At 39.4% G+C, this 16,213-nt stretch overlaps 1 protein-coding gene across 1 annotated transcript; it reads right to left on the bottom strand.

Moving 5' to 3' along the window:
• Window positions 1–6,950: 6,950 nt before the first annotated feature.
• On the bottom strand, window positions 6,951–11,575 carry rpe (ribulose-5-phosphate-3-epimerase). Its single transcript, XM_034213224.1, has 6 exons — window positions 11,346–11,575; window positions 10,893–10,972; window positions 10,636–10,775; window positions 10,394–10,528; window positions 7,537–7,623; window positions 6,951–7,441 (listed from the first exon to the last, which is right to left on the bottom strand). The coding sequence occupies exons 1-6, from the start codon at window positions 11,465–11,467 to the stop codon at window positions 7,319–7,321; spliced, it is 687 nt and encodes a 228-aa protein (XP_034069115.1). The 5' UTR covers window positions 11,468–11,575; the 3' UTR covers window positions 6,951–7,318.
• Window positions 11,576–16,213: the final 4,638 nt, after the last annotated feature.

Here is a 16,213-nt window from a genome sequence, read left to right as displayed (position 1 = left end):
CCGCCCAGCCTGACACCAATCAATTATACTACATTACATGTCCTTCTACTGTTTTCTATGTCATACCTTTTATATTTGTAATAAATCTCGTTTTTATGGTTCATCAGTGTTGTTTTCATTTGTGGAGGGATGAATGAGTAAATAAATGAATCAATGGACATTGGTATAAGTAAGGCAAGGCAAGTTTATTTATATAGCACTTTTCAACACAAGGCAATTCAAAGTGTTTTACAAAAAATTAAAGACATTAAGAAAATGGCATTTAAAATCAGTCATTCAAAAGAAAAGCTAATAAAAGAAACATTAAAAGAAAAAATACATGGATAAAAGTTACAGTGCAGTCTAAGATATGAATAGTTCAATTAAAAGCAGCAACAAAAAGAAAAGTCTTCAGCCTGGAAGTACTGCATTTTATTGATCTAAATTACTTAACGTAACAAGTTAACCTTCTTCTTGGACGCAGAAATCAAGTCATGTTTATTTTAAGAGTGCATTTAACGTGTACAGGGTAACAACAGACAGACAAAAAGTCCTCAGTCTAATGGAATAATCCCAATGAACCTAGCGATGTGAACATGGCAGTCCAGGAATGATAGTTTGATAAATATGAGTTTGATATACTTTATTAATCCCCGTGGGGAAATTGTTTGTAGCTGGAGTTGGCTGATAAACGCTGCTAGTCAATGTTGATTCGATGGTCAACTCTGTTCCCAGATAGTAAAACCTCTCACAAATACCGCGTATATAACGCAAATACCTCGGACTTAGTGATGTATTAAGACATATGACAAAACATGACATAAAACAAGCATACAGCACTGTTTAGAATCCATTTGGTCTGGTTTAGCGTAACCATGGCGGCCGCCATCTTTCACTTCTGTTGACAATATGCAGCTACCCAATTGGTGTAGCACGATCACGTGACGAACCGTGGCACGACTTTGGACCAAGATATTATTACGCTTCGAAGGGACTAGTTCAGCCAATAATTACGTGCCTAGAAGAATTGGCAGGAATTTTAGCGACGATATTTTTTTTGGTGGATAAGCATGACTCGTTCTTTTTTATGAACTAAAGATTGTGTAGTTTCACTTCTGTGGAGCGGGTTGAAACGATAACAGGGTTCACCTTATGGCCTATACCTGCTTCACACACCGTGACAATTTTACAGCGCAGTGCTGAAAGGCAGCAGGGTAGATATCTGCCCTTTCACATTGTACCTCTTAGAACTTAGTTATCCATCATAGGTAGAGCACATACTGAACAGTAGCCTATACCTTGCTGCAGGGCAAAGGGATTTTTTGTAATGTTGTTCTAAGCAAGTTGTTTTTTAATTGTTAATAGGACTATGCACATTCAATCAGATGACGCCTATGCATAAGTAAAAGTGGTAACAACAGCGAACTAATCAGCAGTGTGCATCTTGTTCTCCTGTGAGAAGCCGAGTAATTATGAATGAGCAGAAGAAGGCCAGGCGAGTTCACTAATGTGCCTTTAGTGCTGAAGATGTGGAGAGAAGTGGGAAAGATGTTGTTTTACTATATAATGATCGCAGAAAGGGGGAAGGGTGAGTCATGAAGGCAAGGACAAATGCAGAAGGGAATAGATGGTACAAAATGAATGGCAGCAGAAAAGTGCAGGTGTGGAAAAAGAAGCGAGGAAATGTTTAAACCATGTTCCCATGAGACAAACAACTATTTCAAACAGTGTCTTTGGATAAGGCCGTTGAATATTTGACAGCATATATATACAAAGGTTTCAGTAATTTCTCTCATGAATGTGGTTAAAGAGGCTTGTATCATGCTTGAGACCTCGGTGTAAAATCTCCAGATGTGGATTCTACACCCACTCGGGATTAGCTGTTTCCTATAGTGGTTTGTGTTCCTGTGGGTGAGGAGTAGCCCCTGCGGTCCATAAAGGCAGCTTTTGGAGGGACCCGCTGTTTGGTGATCTGACCACATTCACTGTGTGGATGTTCAACCTCTGGTACTCTGTTGAGGTCTGCACACAGGGGCCCCGTCTCAGGTCGGTTAAATGAAATCCTTGCTTCCCTCACTTGCGTCGTTTCCCTGCGTCTCTCCCACCAGGGAAGCATGGAGGGACGCAAGGAAACCACGAGAAGCAGGGAAATGAGTTTTAAGAGCAATGGGACGTCCTTTCCTCCGGAGCGTCACGTGAAGCGACGTCTGTTTGTGATGACGCCGTTTTCACAAACACCCCCGCCACACATTTACTGACACAAACATTTGTATCATCTGTTGTAGACCCCAATAAATAAAATAAGAACTCATTCTCAAAAAAGATAAACGCCATTCTTAAAATGTATAAACGAACATTAGTTGGATTAATATTGATTAGAGTGCACAATAGAAATAAAATAATTGAGAGAAGAAAAAGAGATATGTTATCTATCAAAACCCAGTTAGATTAACATTCATTGGATTGCACACTTTGTTTGTTTGTGTGGATATGTAGCACATTAACGTTGTAATAGCACTTAATGACTGACTGAATGGAAATGACAATAAATGAAAAACGAAAAAAGCGATCATGAAAATGTTTCCAATAAATGAATAAAATGATTTTTTGACCACTTGTTGTTCAGATCACATATTTGTAACTAAATGATACATGAATTGAAACAAAACACAGTATAAACTGAGGAGTGACTCTCGTGAGTTTCATGTATTTTCTTCACTCCGCTGGGAAACGGCTCTCATGTCAAGAAGCATCAGATCAGTGCATGCACTGCATCGTCCAATCAATGAGTGATACACAGTAAGGGGGCGGGGCGAGTATCTGAGGATGGTCTGGTGGTTCAGTGGCGGTTCTAGACCAATTTGACTGGGGGGCCACCAGTTATTTTCTGAGGGGGGCACAATAAATGCAGGACGAAAAAGAGAACTAGACAGTATGAAGTAATTGCGTATAAGAAAACAATGCAATACAGTTATTGGTATTTGTTTCAGTACACTTATTTATTTCAGATAGATCTTATAGTTATTACTGTTAGCTTCAGCTTAAGTTATAGTACAATTTTTGCACTAAAACCATATCATATTTATATAAAAATAAAGGCAATGAACAGTTACATCTCTACTTTACATAAGGGTGTCTGCATCCCAGGCTGTTGTTTCCTTCCCAAAATCTCACATTACAGCAACAAAATCTTGCGGTTTTTGGCAAACCGATCAACAAGTTTACGCAACAAGAGTACCAGAAAATATACATTTTTAAATCCACAGAAAAGGATTTAATGTAAAAGTCTACAAATCTTAAATGTTGACTTTAAATGAAATAAAATACATGGATATAGATAGAAAACATAGATTTCAGATGTATTATTTCCCATAAGCACAGACACGTAGGCTATTTAACAAACATGAAGACTAAATACAGAATGCACACCTGTTCTGCATGCGCACTAATCAGTTTCGTCTATTCCGTCACATTTCTAATAAACGTGATATCTGGAAAACACACAGATTTACATATAAAAATAAAGGCAATGAACAGTTACATCTCTACTTTACATAAGGGTGTCTGCATCCCAGGCTGTAGTTTCCTTCCCAAAATGTCACATTACACTGCGGTTTTTGTGATTTTTGGCAAACCGATCAACAAATAAGTCCAGATTCAAAGCCTTTGACCTCCTTGACTCAATACTAAGCAGACCCAGATTGCTCAGTCTCTCATCAGTTATGGTGGATCTGAGAAAAGTTTTGACCAGCTTCAATGTAGAAAAACTACGCTCACAGGAAACAGAACTGACTGGGATTGCGACTGCTATTTTGCAGAGTCTGAAGAGTTCAAAAAACACTTCTTTATAAGGCTCAATGAACTGAACAAGCTCCACTGTACTATAAGGTCTCATCCCAGTCTTTATTTTCCTATCTAAAATTCTGCTGAACTGATGTAGCTCATGCCCCAAGTCCTCAATATTTGCATCATACAACTGAGCAAATGAAAACAGAGTTGTCTCCTTCAGAAATGCATTACTTTTGGGGTTAAGAGCTTGGATGCTATTCATCATGTCACAGTTTGTGTTTGAAAACTGTCTATTAAGCTCATTGAGCATCTGATCAATGACAGGGTAGAAAAAGGCTGTACGAAACCCGTGTTTATCTTGTTCTGTCTCTCTCTGTCCAACAGTAGTCAGTACGAAGCTTTCAGCAAGTTTAGAGCTCAGTCATTTTTGTCGTTTTGCTGCTGGCTGTATTGCAGTATCACATTGCTCAGAAATGTTCAACACTTCATCCCATAAGTTATCAAAAAATGACTGCTGCCTGAAGTCATTCAATGTCTGAACTAAAGATCCAACTAAATCCACAGCCTTTGAAAGGTCAAGGGATGAAGACTGTAACATGTCAGAGAGAAATGTTGTTTCTGCAAACACTTTACGGAGTGTTACAAGATGCACAATGAATTCTAGATCGAACTGTGCCAGCAGACCACGTGCCTCAATAGATCTCTCACCATTGCGTTCTTGGGCTATGTCTTGCAGTACTCGCTTGAGGGCCGGTAATCTATCCATAATGTCAATGTTTCCATTATGCTACAATGATGGGGAGTTGTCTTTTCTCTTACTGTGCCACAGAACAACACAAACACTTGTATTTTTATTGTTATTATTTTTAAAGTAAAGTAACTTGTTACTAGTTACTTTTATAATGTAGTAACTAATAAAGTAACTTGTTACTTTTTTGAGAGCAGTAACTATAACTATTACTAGTTACTTTTTAAAAGTAACTTGCCCAACACTGGTAATAAATCATCATTTTTTCCACTTTTCATTTTTAGGGGGGCCACAGGGGGGTCAGAGGCCAGTGTTAGGGGGCACTGGCCCCCCCTGCCCCCCCCCTAGAACCGCCCCTGTGGTGGTTCCTCGGTTATCGCTCCTCGATCCTCGGTCCTCCGGCAGAAATAAGAGCCATGGGACGGTACTCAAGATGGCGCAGACAAATCAACTTCCGGTGAGACCGAGGACCGAGGAGCGAGGAAATGAAAATAGTCGACCAGAGACGGGGCCAGAGTCTCTCAGACATTCCCCCACGGCAGTGCTCTGGAGATCAAAAGCTCCACATGATGGCCGCCTGACTCCTTTTTGGTGTGAAATCTGTGTGTATTCTCAGATGTCTTCTGTACATGAAAAATGGAGGTGATTCTCACATGTGATTAGTAGGAAAGGCCAAGTGATCCTCTCCGTCCCAACCACCCCCCCACCCATCTATTACTGCAAATTACAGTAGGCTACCTGTGGATATGGTTGTCATGGCACCAGAGCGGGAAGTCTCTCATGAGGGACTTTAATGTATAAGTTAGGGCATGTGAGATATGTCTGTCTTCCATACACTCGATCTTTTATTTTCACCACTGCTGCTGCGCATATTTCTCTTTCTGCATTTTAAGTTTCCACAATAAATCAACTAATTGTGTGTAGACACTGCATGGTAATCTGGAGAGAGAAACTGTCAATTAACTGAAAATAATACAACGACATGGCTTAAGGAGTGTGGAGCATGTGTAGGTGCTGACTGCTCCCTCACATTGAATCATGTCCCTGTTTTTGCTAGGCTACAGTGACACTGGCATACAAAACGCCTGTCATCATCCATTAGAATAAAAATCGTTCACAGAAGATTCCCTCATGATGTACAAACGCATGTATTACAGTATACACAATGTCTCTCGTCACATGCACACGCTCCATAGAAACCTCTCTAACACGTACACAATGGAGGGGAGAGCAAAATGATGGCATGGTCTCCCATTACATGTGACATTGAAATGAAAATACAGATTTCAGGCATCAATATTTCAACTGGTCTGTGATATGCCTCCAAGACATTTGCTGCATTATTAAGAGCGAGCTGCTTGCAGTTTGAAGTATGTCATGGGTGATTCTCAATGACAGGAAATATTTCGGCACCCAAAGAGATGAGAGCTGCGGCAGATATGTCTCCAGTCTTCATGGTTGTCCTTAAAAAAAAAGGGTTCTATATCCCAGTCTGGCACATACAATATTACATATTGATTCCTGAAAATCACATCCTGTTCACAAACTTGATTTTCTTTCTACTGCCATTAAATGGTCAGTGGCGCCACTATCAAACTCAACCTGATTGATTTCAATAGACAAGTAGAGTTTCTGAGAAGAAAGAGCAAAAGTTGAAACAGTATTCAGAATGCACAAACTGTAGACAGAAACTATGCTTAAGCTTTAAGTAATTGTGCCACAAATGTCTTCAGTAGCATTCTGTAGCCAAATCTCTTCAGTGCTGTGAGGAAGGCTGTTCACACTATGGAATTGAATGCATTATAGATAACAGAACTGCATTTCTAATCCGGCACTGTTTAAAATATCTGTTCATGCTATCAAATTAATAATGCCCACAATTTAATTATGTGATTTCTTACAGTGACATGTAATACCCCTAAGTATAAGGGATTTCTGTCCAGACTCGCCATCTAGTGTATGACGAAGGAGTAAAAGTCAGAAACACAGCTTGATTTATGTAATTTTAAATAAAACCCAAAATAAACCACTGAATAATTAAGATTAAGTAACATTTTATTTTTTCAAAATTGAGCTTATTTTAATGCATTATTTACTGCAAAGAGATTACCTTTTCTAAAAACTGAATCTGCTGTCATCTGTCAAATAAATGGAGTCGAGTAAAGATAGTTCCCTCTGAAATGTAATAGGAAATAGAAAAGATGATCCACATGCGTAATTCAGTACTTTGAATGGGTCTACCAATAACAATTTATTCTTCAATTTGGTAATATGAAGCAGATTAAAGGCAAACTGCAGAGAAATCCACAAATCACTTGGACTCTTTTTAAAAATAATTCTCATTGAATTAAGAAGTGTACATTATTTATGCCTAGTAGTGGGGCAAGAGCAAATAGTTAAATTCACGTCGTAAAGTAATTGACAGAACAGAAGAGATATTAAACACAGGGCTCCTTGGACCATTTTATTGACTAAATTACATTTTAAAACAATGTCAAACAATATTCAGGAATGTTTACAGATGTGAATTAGCATAACATCAGCTCCTTTCTTGAAATGATCATTCCCATGCTAAGGTGGGACTCACTGTGTTAACTGTTTAGAGGAGATTGTGGCAGGACAGGATGAAGATCAAGAAGTGTTGTCGAGGCACGGTGAAGCTTTATTCACACTGAAGTGATTTGGATTTGGTCATCAGGCCCCTCCTCCGACCGTGACCCTTGACCTCAACTCCATTAATGTCCACTGGCTGCTGAGTTGATTTGCTAGATTGAGTCGGTAAAGTGTCACAGAGAGAACATCTCAGCGGTCCAACGAACGTTTCTGGATTGCTTCGGCCACCACGGTGCGCAGGAGAGAGATGACAGATCGAGGGTCGTCGCTGCCTATCACAGCGCTGCCTGACACGATCATGTTGGCTCCTGCCTGGAGGGAACATGATCATATAATTAGAGTAAAAAGAGAGGTGTGTTTTTATGTGTTTATTTTATTAGAGTGATATGTATGCTCATATTCCTTACCTCTGCACACTTGTGAATGGTGTCCGGGCCAACCCCTCCATCTACTTCTATGTCTAATGAAGGAAACTGACTCCGCAACCAGCTCACCTGGACACAAATAGAACAATGAGCTAAAAACATAAAGCTCAACACTAACTCTACAACACAAGTTTCAGATGTAATAAGGACAGCAATAAGGTTAATGACTTTGCAAAAAGTTAAAATCAGCAACATCTTCTGGACTAAATTTGAACACAAGTGAGACAAGACTACGACACTTTGGTGAATAAGTGCTTTTATCTGGGCTGAGAACTGTTAGAGGCATGTAAAAGCCTAACAGAGTTCCCCACTTGTGCTAAAAAGAGAAGGAGAGTGGAAGAGAGCACTTGAACTAACACTCATCTTTATTTAGAACTTATGTAATATAATGTTGTGTACTTCTGTGGTTAAGCAGACACTTGTATGGAACTTGTGCCTCACTCTTAGGCCCCGGCCACACGAGGACGAAAACGGCTAAACGCATAGGATTAACGCAAACGCAATGGCAAAAAAGCTTCCGTCCACACGCAATATTCACCGGATAGTGTCTGTCCACACGAGACAGCTCCGTATAGCTCCAACCGCTAGAGAAGCTGCAGTACATATGCAGGAGCCTGTACGTGGCGCTGTAACTTCCTCCACAAAAGCAGCGAAGAAGCATGGTTGCCCTTCTGTTTATTCTCCACGGTGGGGGCCGAGGGAACCGGGCAGAGTTTTTCGCCAGTCAACGTGTATTAAAGTTTAAATTTTCCGGACAAAATTATAAAAGTGCCGGTCAAAGGTCTTCTTTGTTATTTATTGAGCTTTAAAACAAATGAATAATGAATCTATATATTATAATAATAAAATACACGGAGCCTCTCTTTTTCCTCCCTCTCTTCGGACAGCATCAGTGTCTGTTTCATGCAGCAGCTGATCCAGTAATGAGTGACCCGGCCGACAGTAAAAATAAACATATTTATAACTAGTTTAGGTAGTTTGAGAGGTGTCTCCGTCCTGTCAGATTAGACTTCACTCGCGTTTATGTCCATATCGAGAAAAAGATAAATAATCTGAATTCAGTGTGCCGTTTACTTTGACGCGGGGGTGAGCAGCAGAGGTGGGGAGAGGCGGGGCTATTGCGCAATCATTATCAGAAAATGATCGTATAGGGCGTACACACGGAGCCGTTGGAGCCCCAGAGCGTTGCGTATGCCGTTCTATCCACCTTGGGACCCGTTATCGTTTCCGCAGTCGTTTAGTGCCGTATTCGGTCGTCCTCGTGTGGCCGAACGGTCTATATGACACTAAACAGTAACGCAAACGAACGTTTTCGTCTTCTTGTGGCCGGGGCCTTAAAGTGAAACTTTACTTACTACTGATCTATCTCCCTTAAGAACAACTGTTTAAGATGCAATGGAGGGAGGTCCGTGAAGAGAATTGGACAGTAGTTTATTTATATTTCACAAAAATGTCAACTTGTTTTATGTTTTCTTCCTAATGTGATACCATGCCTCTCATAACTAACTCAAGAATGCAATTCCTGAAGAAATTGCTAGTGGGAATGCTTTATGCTGAAAAGCTGACGCTGAATTGCTATGCTGAAATGTAATGTGTAAGAAGAAAGTGAAGAATTTAGATTGAAATGAGACATGAACACTGGGGGCTTAAATGTGCGATGAGAGAAGAAAAGAAAGTAAAAAGGTTTGGAAAAGCAGCAGAATATTTGAACTGCAAACTTTTGAACTAACTTGATGGCGAATGACCTGTCGCCATGGCAACGACATTTGATCACACCACATAATACGCTTAGATGCGTTGATGGCTGCATCGTTACCAATCCTGTGAAGTTTTTGGCCATTTCGAGCATTTGAACTGAAGTTGTGAGAAAACCGTGTTTCATAGTGAGCATTGTGTTGCCAAGGCAACAACATTTGAAGAAATCTTAAAACTGTCAAATAGATGTCTTCACAGCTGGACTGTTAGCAAATGTGAAGTTTGAGCACTTTTTGACCATTTTCATAGGAGTTATAGCAATATCGTGTTTTACGGCGAGGGATGGCAACAGCTTTTGAGGAAAACTCACTAATGGCACATAGACATGTTGAAGGCTGGACCATTAACCATTATCTGAAGTCTGCTGCTCTGAGCATGTCAGTTGGAGTGATGACATCATCGTGTTCCATGACACAGGTGTTTATATTTGAGCTAACGACGTGTCCAGAGATCAAAGGTTTCCATGGTGATGTGCAGTAATCTGTGAGGGGAGAGCATTTGCATTGTTCTGAATGAGAGATAAACCTCTTACATGTGAACGTTTTGTTGAAGAAACGTAACAGATATCGGTGAAATTTCAACGTGTGAAGCATGTCAAGGAACTTGAGCATCTGAAGTGTACTTTGTGTACTTTCGGGTTAATAATGTGGCCTTTTTGGCAGATTAACTAAAGGTGTGCGGCTAATGCTGTGAGTAAAGATCAACTTTGTGCGTAGTATAACAGATAGTTGGAATGCTGTGTCAGCATTCCCACTAAATTAACACAGGGCACCAATGTTTGGCGCAGCCCAATCTGTCGTATTCTTGCCCATGTGCTTTACCTTTGGTATATGCGATCTTCTCTTTCCAAGTTTGGTAATAATGTGAATATAAGTTAAAAGTAAAATAATTGTAGGGATAGTAGGGATTTCTTTATCTCTGCTTTCAATGTCAAATCAGTACTAATGGCCCTTTTGTAACTTATAATGTCTCAAAATCACAATATAAAAGTGAAGCTAATTTACTGTATGCACTTTTCAAAGCCTATTTGGTTTTGCGGTGGTGTGTAAGGCTCCTGTTCTTTCTACCTATGGTATTTCCTTACCTTGGGCATCATGTCTTCCATGAACTTCTGTCCTCCAAAGCCAGGTTCAACAGTCATGACCAGAGCCATGTCAATCTGGTTAGCCCAGGGTGCTAGCTCTTCAACAGTAGTACCAGGCTTTATGGCCAAACCCACCTACAAAAATCCAAACGTTTCAGTATAGTTCACTTATGTTTGTAAAAATGTGCATGCTAAAGCAGAAATGTTTTTCTGCATCATGCTTTGCAGCTTTATTTTCTCACCTTCATGCCACTCTCTCGTATCTCCTTGATGAGGTTTCCAGGGTTAGTGGTGGACTCTATGTGGAATGTGTACTGGTTGGCTCCTGCTGCAGCCATGGGCTTCACCCATTGCTCCGGCCGGGACACCATCATGTGCATGTCTGAAACAATACAACTTTAACAGTACTGCACAGAGCAAAGGCATGGATAACTCAGTTTGATTGGATAATTAGGTTATGGTAAGTCTAGCATATGATAAGGAATGGGTCTTCTCTCACCAAAGAAAGGGTCTGGGCCTACTGACTTCCTTAGGCTCTCTACCATGGGATGTCCAAATGTGAGGTTGGGTACAAAGTGCCTTAAAAAAGGAACAAACACAGATAATGAACCTCTAGCTGGGATGACATTCTCTATTGTTGCATTATCAGTTGCAAACAAACGCATTGCACAAGAGGAAGGTAAACAATTACTACACTAGCAGGTAAAAGGAGGAAGTCTGCTGTTAAGACTTATAATGTTTGACACCCAGAGGCTTTAAAACCTTCTTCATTTACACACTTAAGCAAGATAAACCCAGTTACATAAATATGGGCTTCCCCAGCTTTAATTCTGGTGAACTAGGTTAGCTTGTTGATGTTAGCCAACTTTAGCTCTCGCGCACTGAACTTCCTATCGGCTTGCTAGTCGTTAGCATGCTAGCTTGTCTTTAGTTATTAACACATTTAACTGACCCGTCCATAACGTCTAGGTGCAGGTAGTCTGCCCCGCAGCCCATCATCCGCACGCACTCCAGGCCCAGGCAGGCCAGGTCGCTGCTCAGGATGGACGGCCCGATCTTTGCACTGTAAGCCATGCTGGTACTGTCTGAATGCAGCCTGGCAGCTAACACCAGTCAACACAACACACACTACAACTTCCGCTCATACCTTTCAAAATAAAAACCATGAGCAGCTACAGTTTCTGTCATATTGAGCAGCGCCATATATTGAGTGTTGGAAGAAGTTCTCTTAATTTGTAGGTTACTTAAGTTAAAGTAGCAATTCTCCATTTAAAAGGTCATTTCTAACCAATTAAAGTCCTGTATTCAAAATATTGCATGCAGGAATATCAGTGTCACAATATAAAAGTAATTTAATCGGATTACTTTACGTTACTTTTAGATTTCCTTAACTTTAAATGCAATGCAAATGAATACAACAGAACTCATCATGTACTTTATTCAAACATTTTCTAAAGTTAAGGTTTGTCTGAAATGCCTCATCATTTCAACCTTTAAATATAATTCCCCGTGCAGCCTGAAATATAGATTTTAGACATTTTAAACATATATTTCCGTTCTCAATTTAGTTGTTTGTTAAATTGCTATTAAATCTAATTACTGTACTCAAACTTCCTCCTTCAAAATAAGACATTCCCTACTTCTCGACACTAGATGGCGCAAAGCTCATAATGAGTGATGTACTGACGTCTCGGCCTTTTCGTTGGATTTAATTTGAAAGGCTGATTGTTGGTTAAGGGGAAGAATACAGTAATAAAACTGCCAGTAGCCTCTTCATTGTGCATACACGGTGCCAATACTTTGTATTGGATTATAAAGCCACTTTGGCAGAGAATTATTTAAAAAAACAGTAGCCTGTGAACAAAACCTACAATTTGGTTCATAGGAAACTTTGTTGGGTAAAAGGGGACACTGTTTTGTAATCAGGGTGTTACTTTTGACCCCGATTACTAAATGGTGCAAAAGATAAAGCATTGGGAAACTCTTTGAATCCTTTTTTCAATTTAATTTATCCGGCATTCTCTCTGCTCCAGTTATTCTGTAGCTTTTTGGTATCTGGTTTTGTTTTTTAATGTCACTGAGATTTCTGCTTGTCAGCCATCCATCTGTCTCTGTCATTCAGCTGTGCCTTCACTGAAAATATAAGTAACGTGTCGGCATGACCAGATATACCCAGATAGTTTAATGGCATCATAGAAGAAAATAGAAAATAGTTTTCCACACTTGGTACTACAAGGACACAGGCACGTATCCACATAAAGTTGTCTGGGAAAATAGGTTTTATTGATTCAAGCAGTTGGCTGGATGAAGAGAAAGCTAGCCTGCAGGGTAAATTGTCTGCAACAGAACTGTGATGAATCTATTCCTCACAAGATAGAAAACTCCTTGAAGAAATATAAAAAAGAAATCAGTTGGACTGTTACCCTTAGAAAAAAGTCTTTAATCTCCTGTTACCCAACACCAGCTTGAACAATGACATACAAATGAGACCAGAGAAACAAAATATTTAGTGTATATCTTTAAAATGCTGATATATAGTTACAAAAACAACAACAATTCAATTAAATGACATGCCACATACATTTATTATCACTTATACTAATATTCTTTCATTTTCAATGTATTGCTTTTTGTGGACAGTATTCAGTTAAGTAAATATGCATTTTTTTAAGTCAAATCCATCACAACACCTGCATAAATCTACGTGTTATGGCATTTTATTTCCTATAGTTGGGTGTCATTTGAACTCTTCAGAAATAAAGTTTGCAGTAAAATGTGCTGATATGTTTGTTACCTTCATCATCTTGAACACAGTCCACAAATGGTAGAATATCTTTTCAGATGAGTGTGTAAGATCATGATGGTGTGATTTATATGAAGCAGATGGTTTCGGTTTTAATAAGCCTCTGCAGCACTTTGCTGAGGCCCGGCCCACAAAGAGCCACACTCATATACCCAGATTGGTTTAACAGAATCTGACATTTACAAGTTTTACCCACGTTTCACATTCACTGCAGCAGTTACTGAAACACTGGTGGCACAGTATAATGTGGCAGACAGGAATATGATGTATGTGATATTCGAGTATCGTTAAGGCTGTGTAAGTTTGCTTCATAAAGAACCGGGGCCTCCAGAGTTTTTGAAGTAGGTAGTAAAAAGGCTTCGGGCATTGACAGTTATTTTGTAGACCAGTGGCATAGGGGCTGAGTTTTATCAGTCTGTCCATATAAAAGGTCTTCATGGTGTCTCTCGAAATCTTGTGAGCATCTTGTGAGGGGTTTTCCAACGAAGATTTTTAAATAAGCTTCTTAACTAAGCGGTTACAAATTATATTTCTTGAGGGTTCGCACACTGATGCATCTGTGGGGGTTCGTTCTTTCTTATGCAGCTGACACAAAGACACATTCCTTCACCAAGAACACCATTACAGTCCACCAAAGGCCCCCGGAGGTAACTGCAGGTTCCCATTAAAGACACCTTTTTTGGTTTAGTGGAGCTCAGGAATGTGACTTGCAAACAATTTTAGAATACAGTGAAGGGGCTCTGTATAGCTTATTGTTGAAATGTTGTTATTTTAAAACACTCCAACTACAGTTGCTAGATGAGCATATACACAATATCTGGAAACATTTTCAAATGCACTGAGTAATCTGCATGAATCATTTGATATATACTGCACAGTCAGTATAGAGTAAAATGTCATCCTGGTGTAATGCTGTTTAACAAGCCTTACATTTTTGAATTGAGCCTTAAATTGTGGCTCTCTGTAAAACCACATCGTCTTATAGGCTGGGTGCCTCCAGATTTACAGTAATGGCTGAAGTCATTCAGAAATGTGAATGATCAAAATCTGAACTGCGGTCTTAAGGATCTTGTAGATGAAGGTTTCTCGTTACATGCATTTCTGCATCTCAGTCATCCGTGAAGACAATAAAAAAATGTATTTTGTTGAAAAGACAGAAAATTGGAGTTAGTGTTCATTTTCATTTGTATTAGCCACTACCATTTTTGTGATTTTATGTTTGTTAAGCTGCTTATAAATGAGTAAAAGAGTCGTTTTTTAACAAACAATATACGGCTCAATCAGCACTTTCAATCGTGTCCCTGAAGGTTTAGATTTAGACGTGTCAGGTGGCTAATTAACAGTGTGTATCAAACATGTTTAAACCTGTTAATAGTCTTTTGAAGTGCATCATTTGCCGACTATGAATACATTATCTGGTAAATCAATGGCAAGCTCAGTTCAAATGAAGAACCTACTGAAAACAACATATTAAAAAAACGCCTCTTTCATTACAATTGCTAATCTGCAAGGGAAATGATGGAATTCCTGTGTGTGCTTTAAGCGCTCTTCAAGACGTGGACATTGGCATTAAGCAGTATTTGACCTGTAACCTTGGATACGTGGAGTTTATGTGACCTTTAACCTCTGCTATAGAAAGCAGGAACAGAGGCCATGCTGCTCTGTTTTTTTCGTTTCCTCTGCACTGGTTGATCATTAAGTTCTTGGTACCACTCCAAACTATTCATGTATTATCTTGATTGAAACCCTCCTCCTGCTTCCCGCCAGAAGTTGACTCTTGCCTCCTGAGCAAACAGAAAACGATAACCTAGTTTCTTGTGATGGTCGGAAGGAGAGTGTGCAGCATGTGTCCTTGCAGCCTCTCCCTTCCTGGGCTTTATGTCTTCGTGGTCGGGGTCTATTAGTGGAGAGGGAAGGGTGGGGAGAGTGATACCTCCCTCCTCTAGGTTAAAGCTCCCCATTAAATGTGTTTTCCTGGGGTTGGTCGCAGCCCTTTATTATGGATGCTCAACACGCAAACATTCAGTATTTTATGTCAGGATGTCCATAAAGTTGGATTAGTAGGGAAAGCACTGCAGGAGCGTCTGTTTATCCTGCTTCCTAAAGGTTGAAGAGCTGCTAATCCAATCAGCAGGTATGTGAAGGAAGCAAAACAAAAAGGAAATCTATTTGAATCTATTTGAAATCATTACATTTTGTAAGGCACATTTTTTGTGTTACGCCTTGGCCATAAAACTTGTCAATGTTCTTGGGCGTTGCACAAAGACTTATTACGATGCAATCAGAGGAAATTAAGAAGCACTGGTGATTTGTTTTGTCTCCAAGGTTTTTAATCATTTACCATTTAAATTGAGACTTTGAACTAGGAATACCAAACTGTTGGTCTTTATTTGTGCTGTTATTTGATCATTAATGATTTGTCACATCATAACAAGTACATAAAGTATACAAAAGACATTTTTAGAATCATTGAATTGGTCCTTTAATATTAATATATTTTTGTTGTTCGATGTTTTTTCTTGCCACATGTCTAAATGCGTTTTTCAGAGGATAATTAGCATTATGTCAATAAATTAAACAGCATTAGATCAATTTGTCTCATGGTTTGTATTCTTTGACATGACCTCAGCTGTATGTACCCTGACCACAGCACACTTCACTAGTGGCCAGCATATAACTGTAATTGCCTGTAAAAAAGATACCCTAGGGGAAAGAGGACCCACCATTCATAATTTAGTGCTTTATAGAGGACAAAGTGTCCCTTCAAAGGGCCGAAATGTGACCACAGGGGCACCTGGGGACATTTCAAAATGACAGTATGAGGTCATAAAAGAATAAAACCCATAATTATTGAGAATATTATTTGTGATTTAATATCATAGCCAATCAAGTTTGTTTATATGAGCAAAGCTTACTTCCAGACTTCATAACAAACTAATCTACTCAAATTAATCTTCAATGTTTGAGGAATGTGAACTCAAGGGGGTGCTGATAAAAACACTGCAGGGTTTTCTTAT

The sequence above is a fragment of the Gymnodraco acuticeps genome, unplaced genomic scaffold (genome assembly GCF_902827175.1).
Source record: "Gymnodraco acuticeps unplaced genomic scaffold, fGymAcu1.1, whole genome shotgun sequence".
Lineage (NCBI taxonomy): Eukaryota > Metazoa > Chordata > Actinopteri > Perciformes > Bathydraconidae > Gymnodraco > Gymnodraco acuticeps.
The sequence above is the reverse complement of the archived record's forward strand: the minus strand, read 5'-3'. Positions and strand labels throughout refer to the sequence as shown.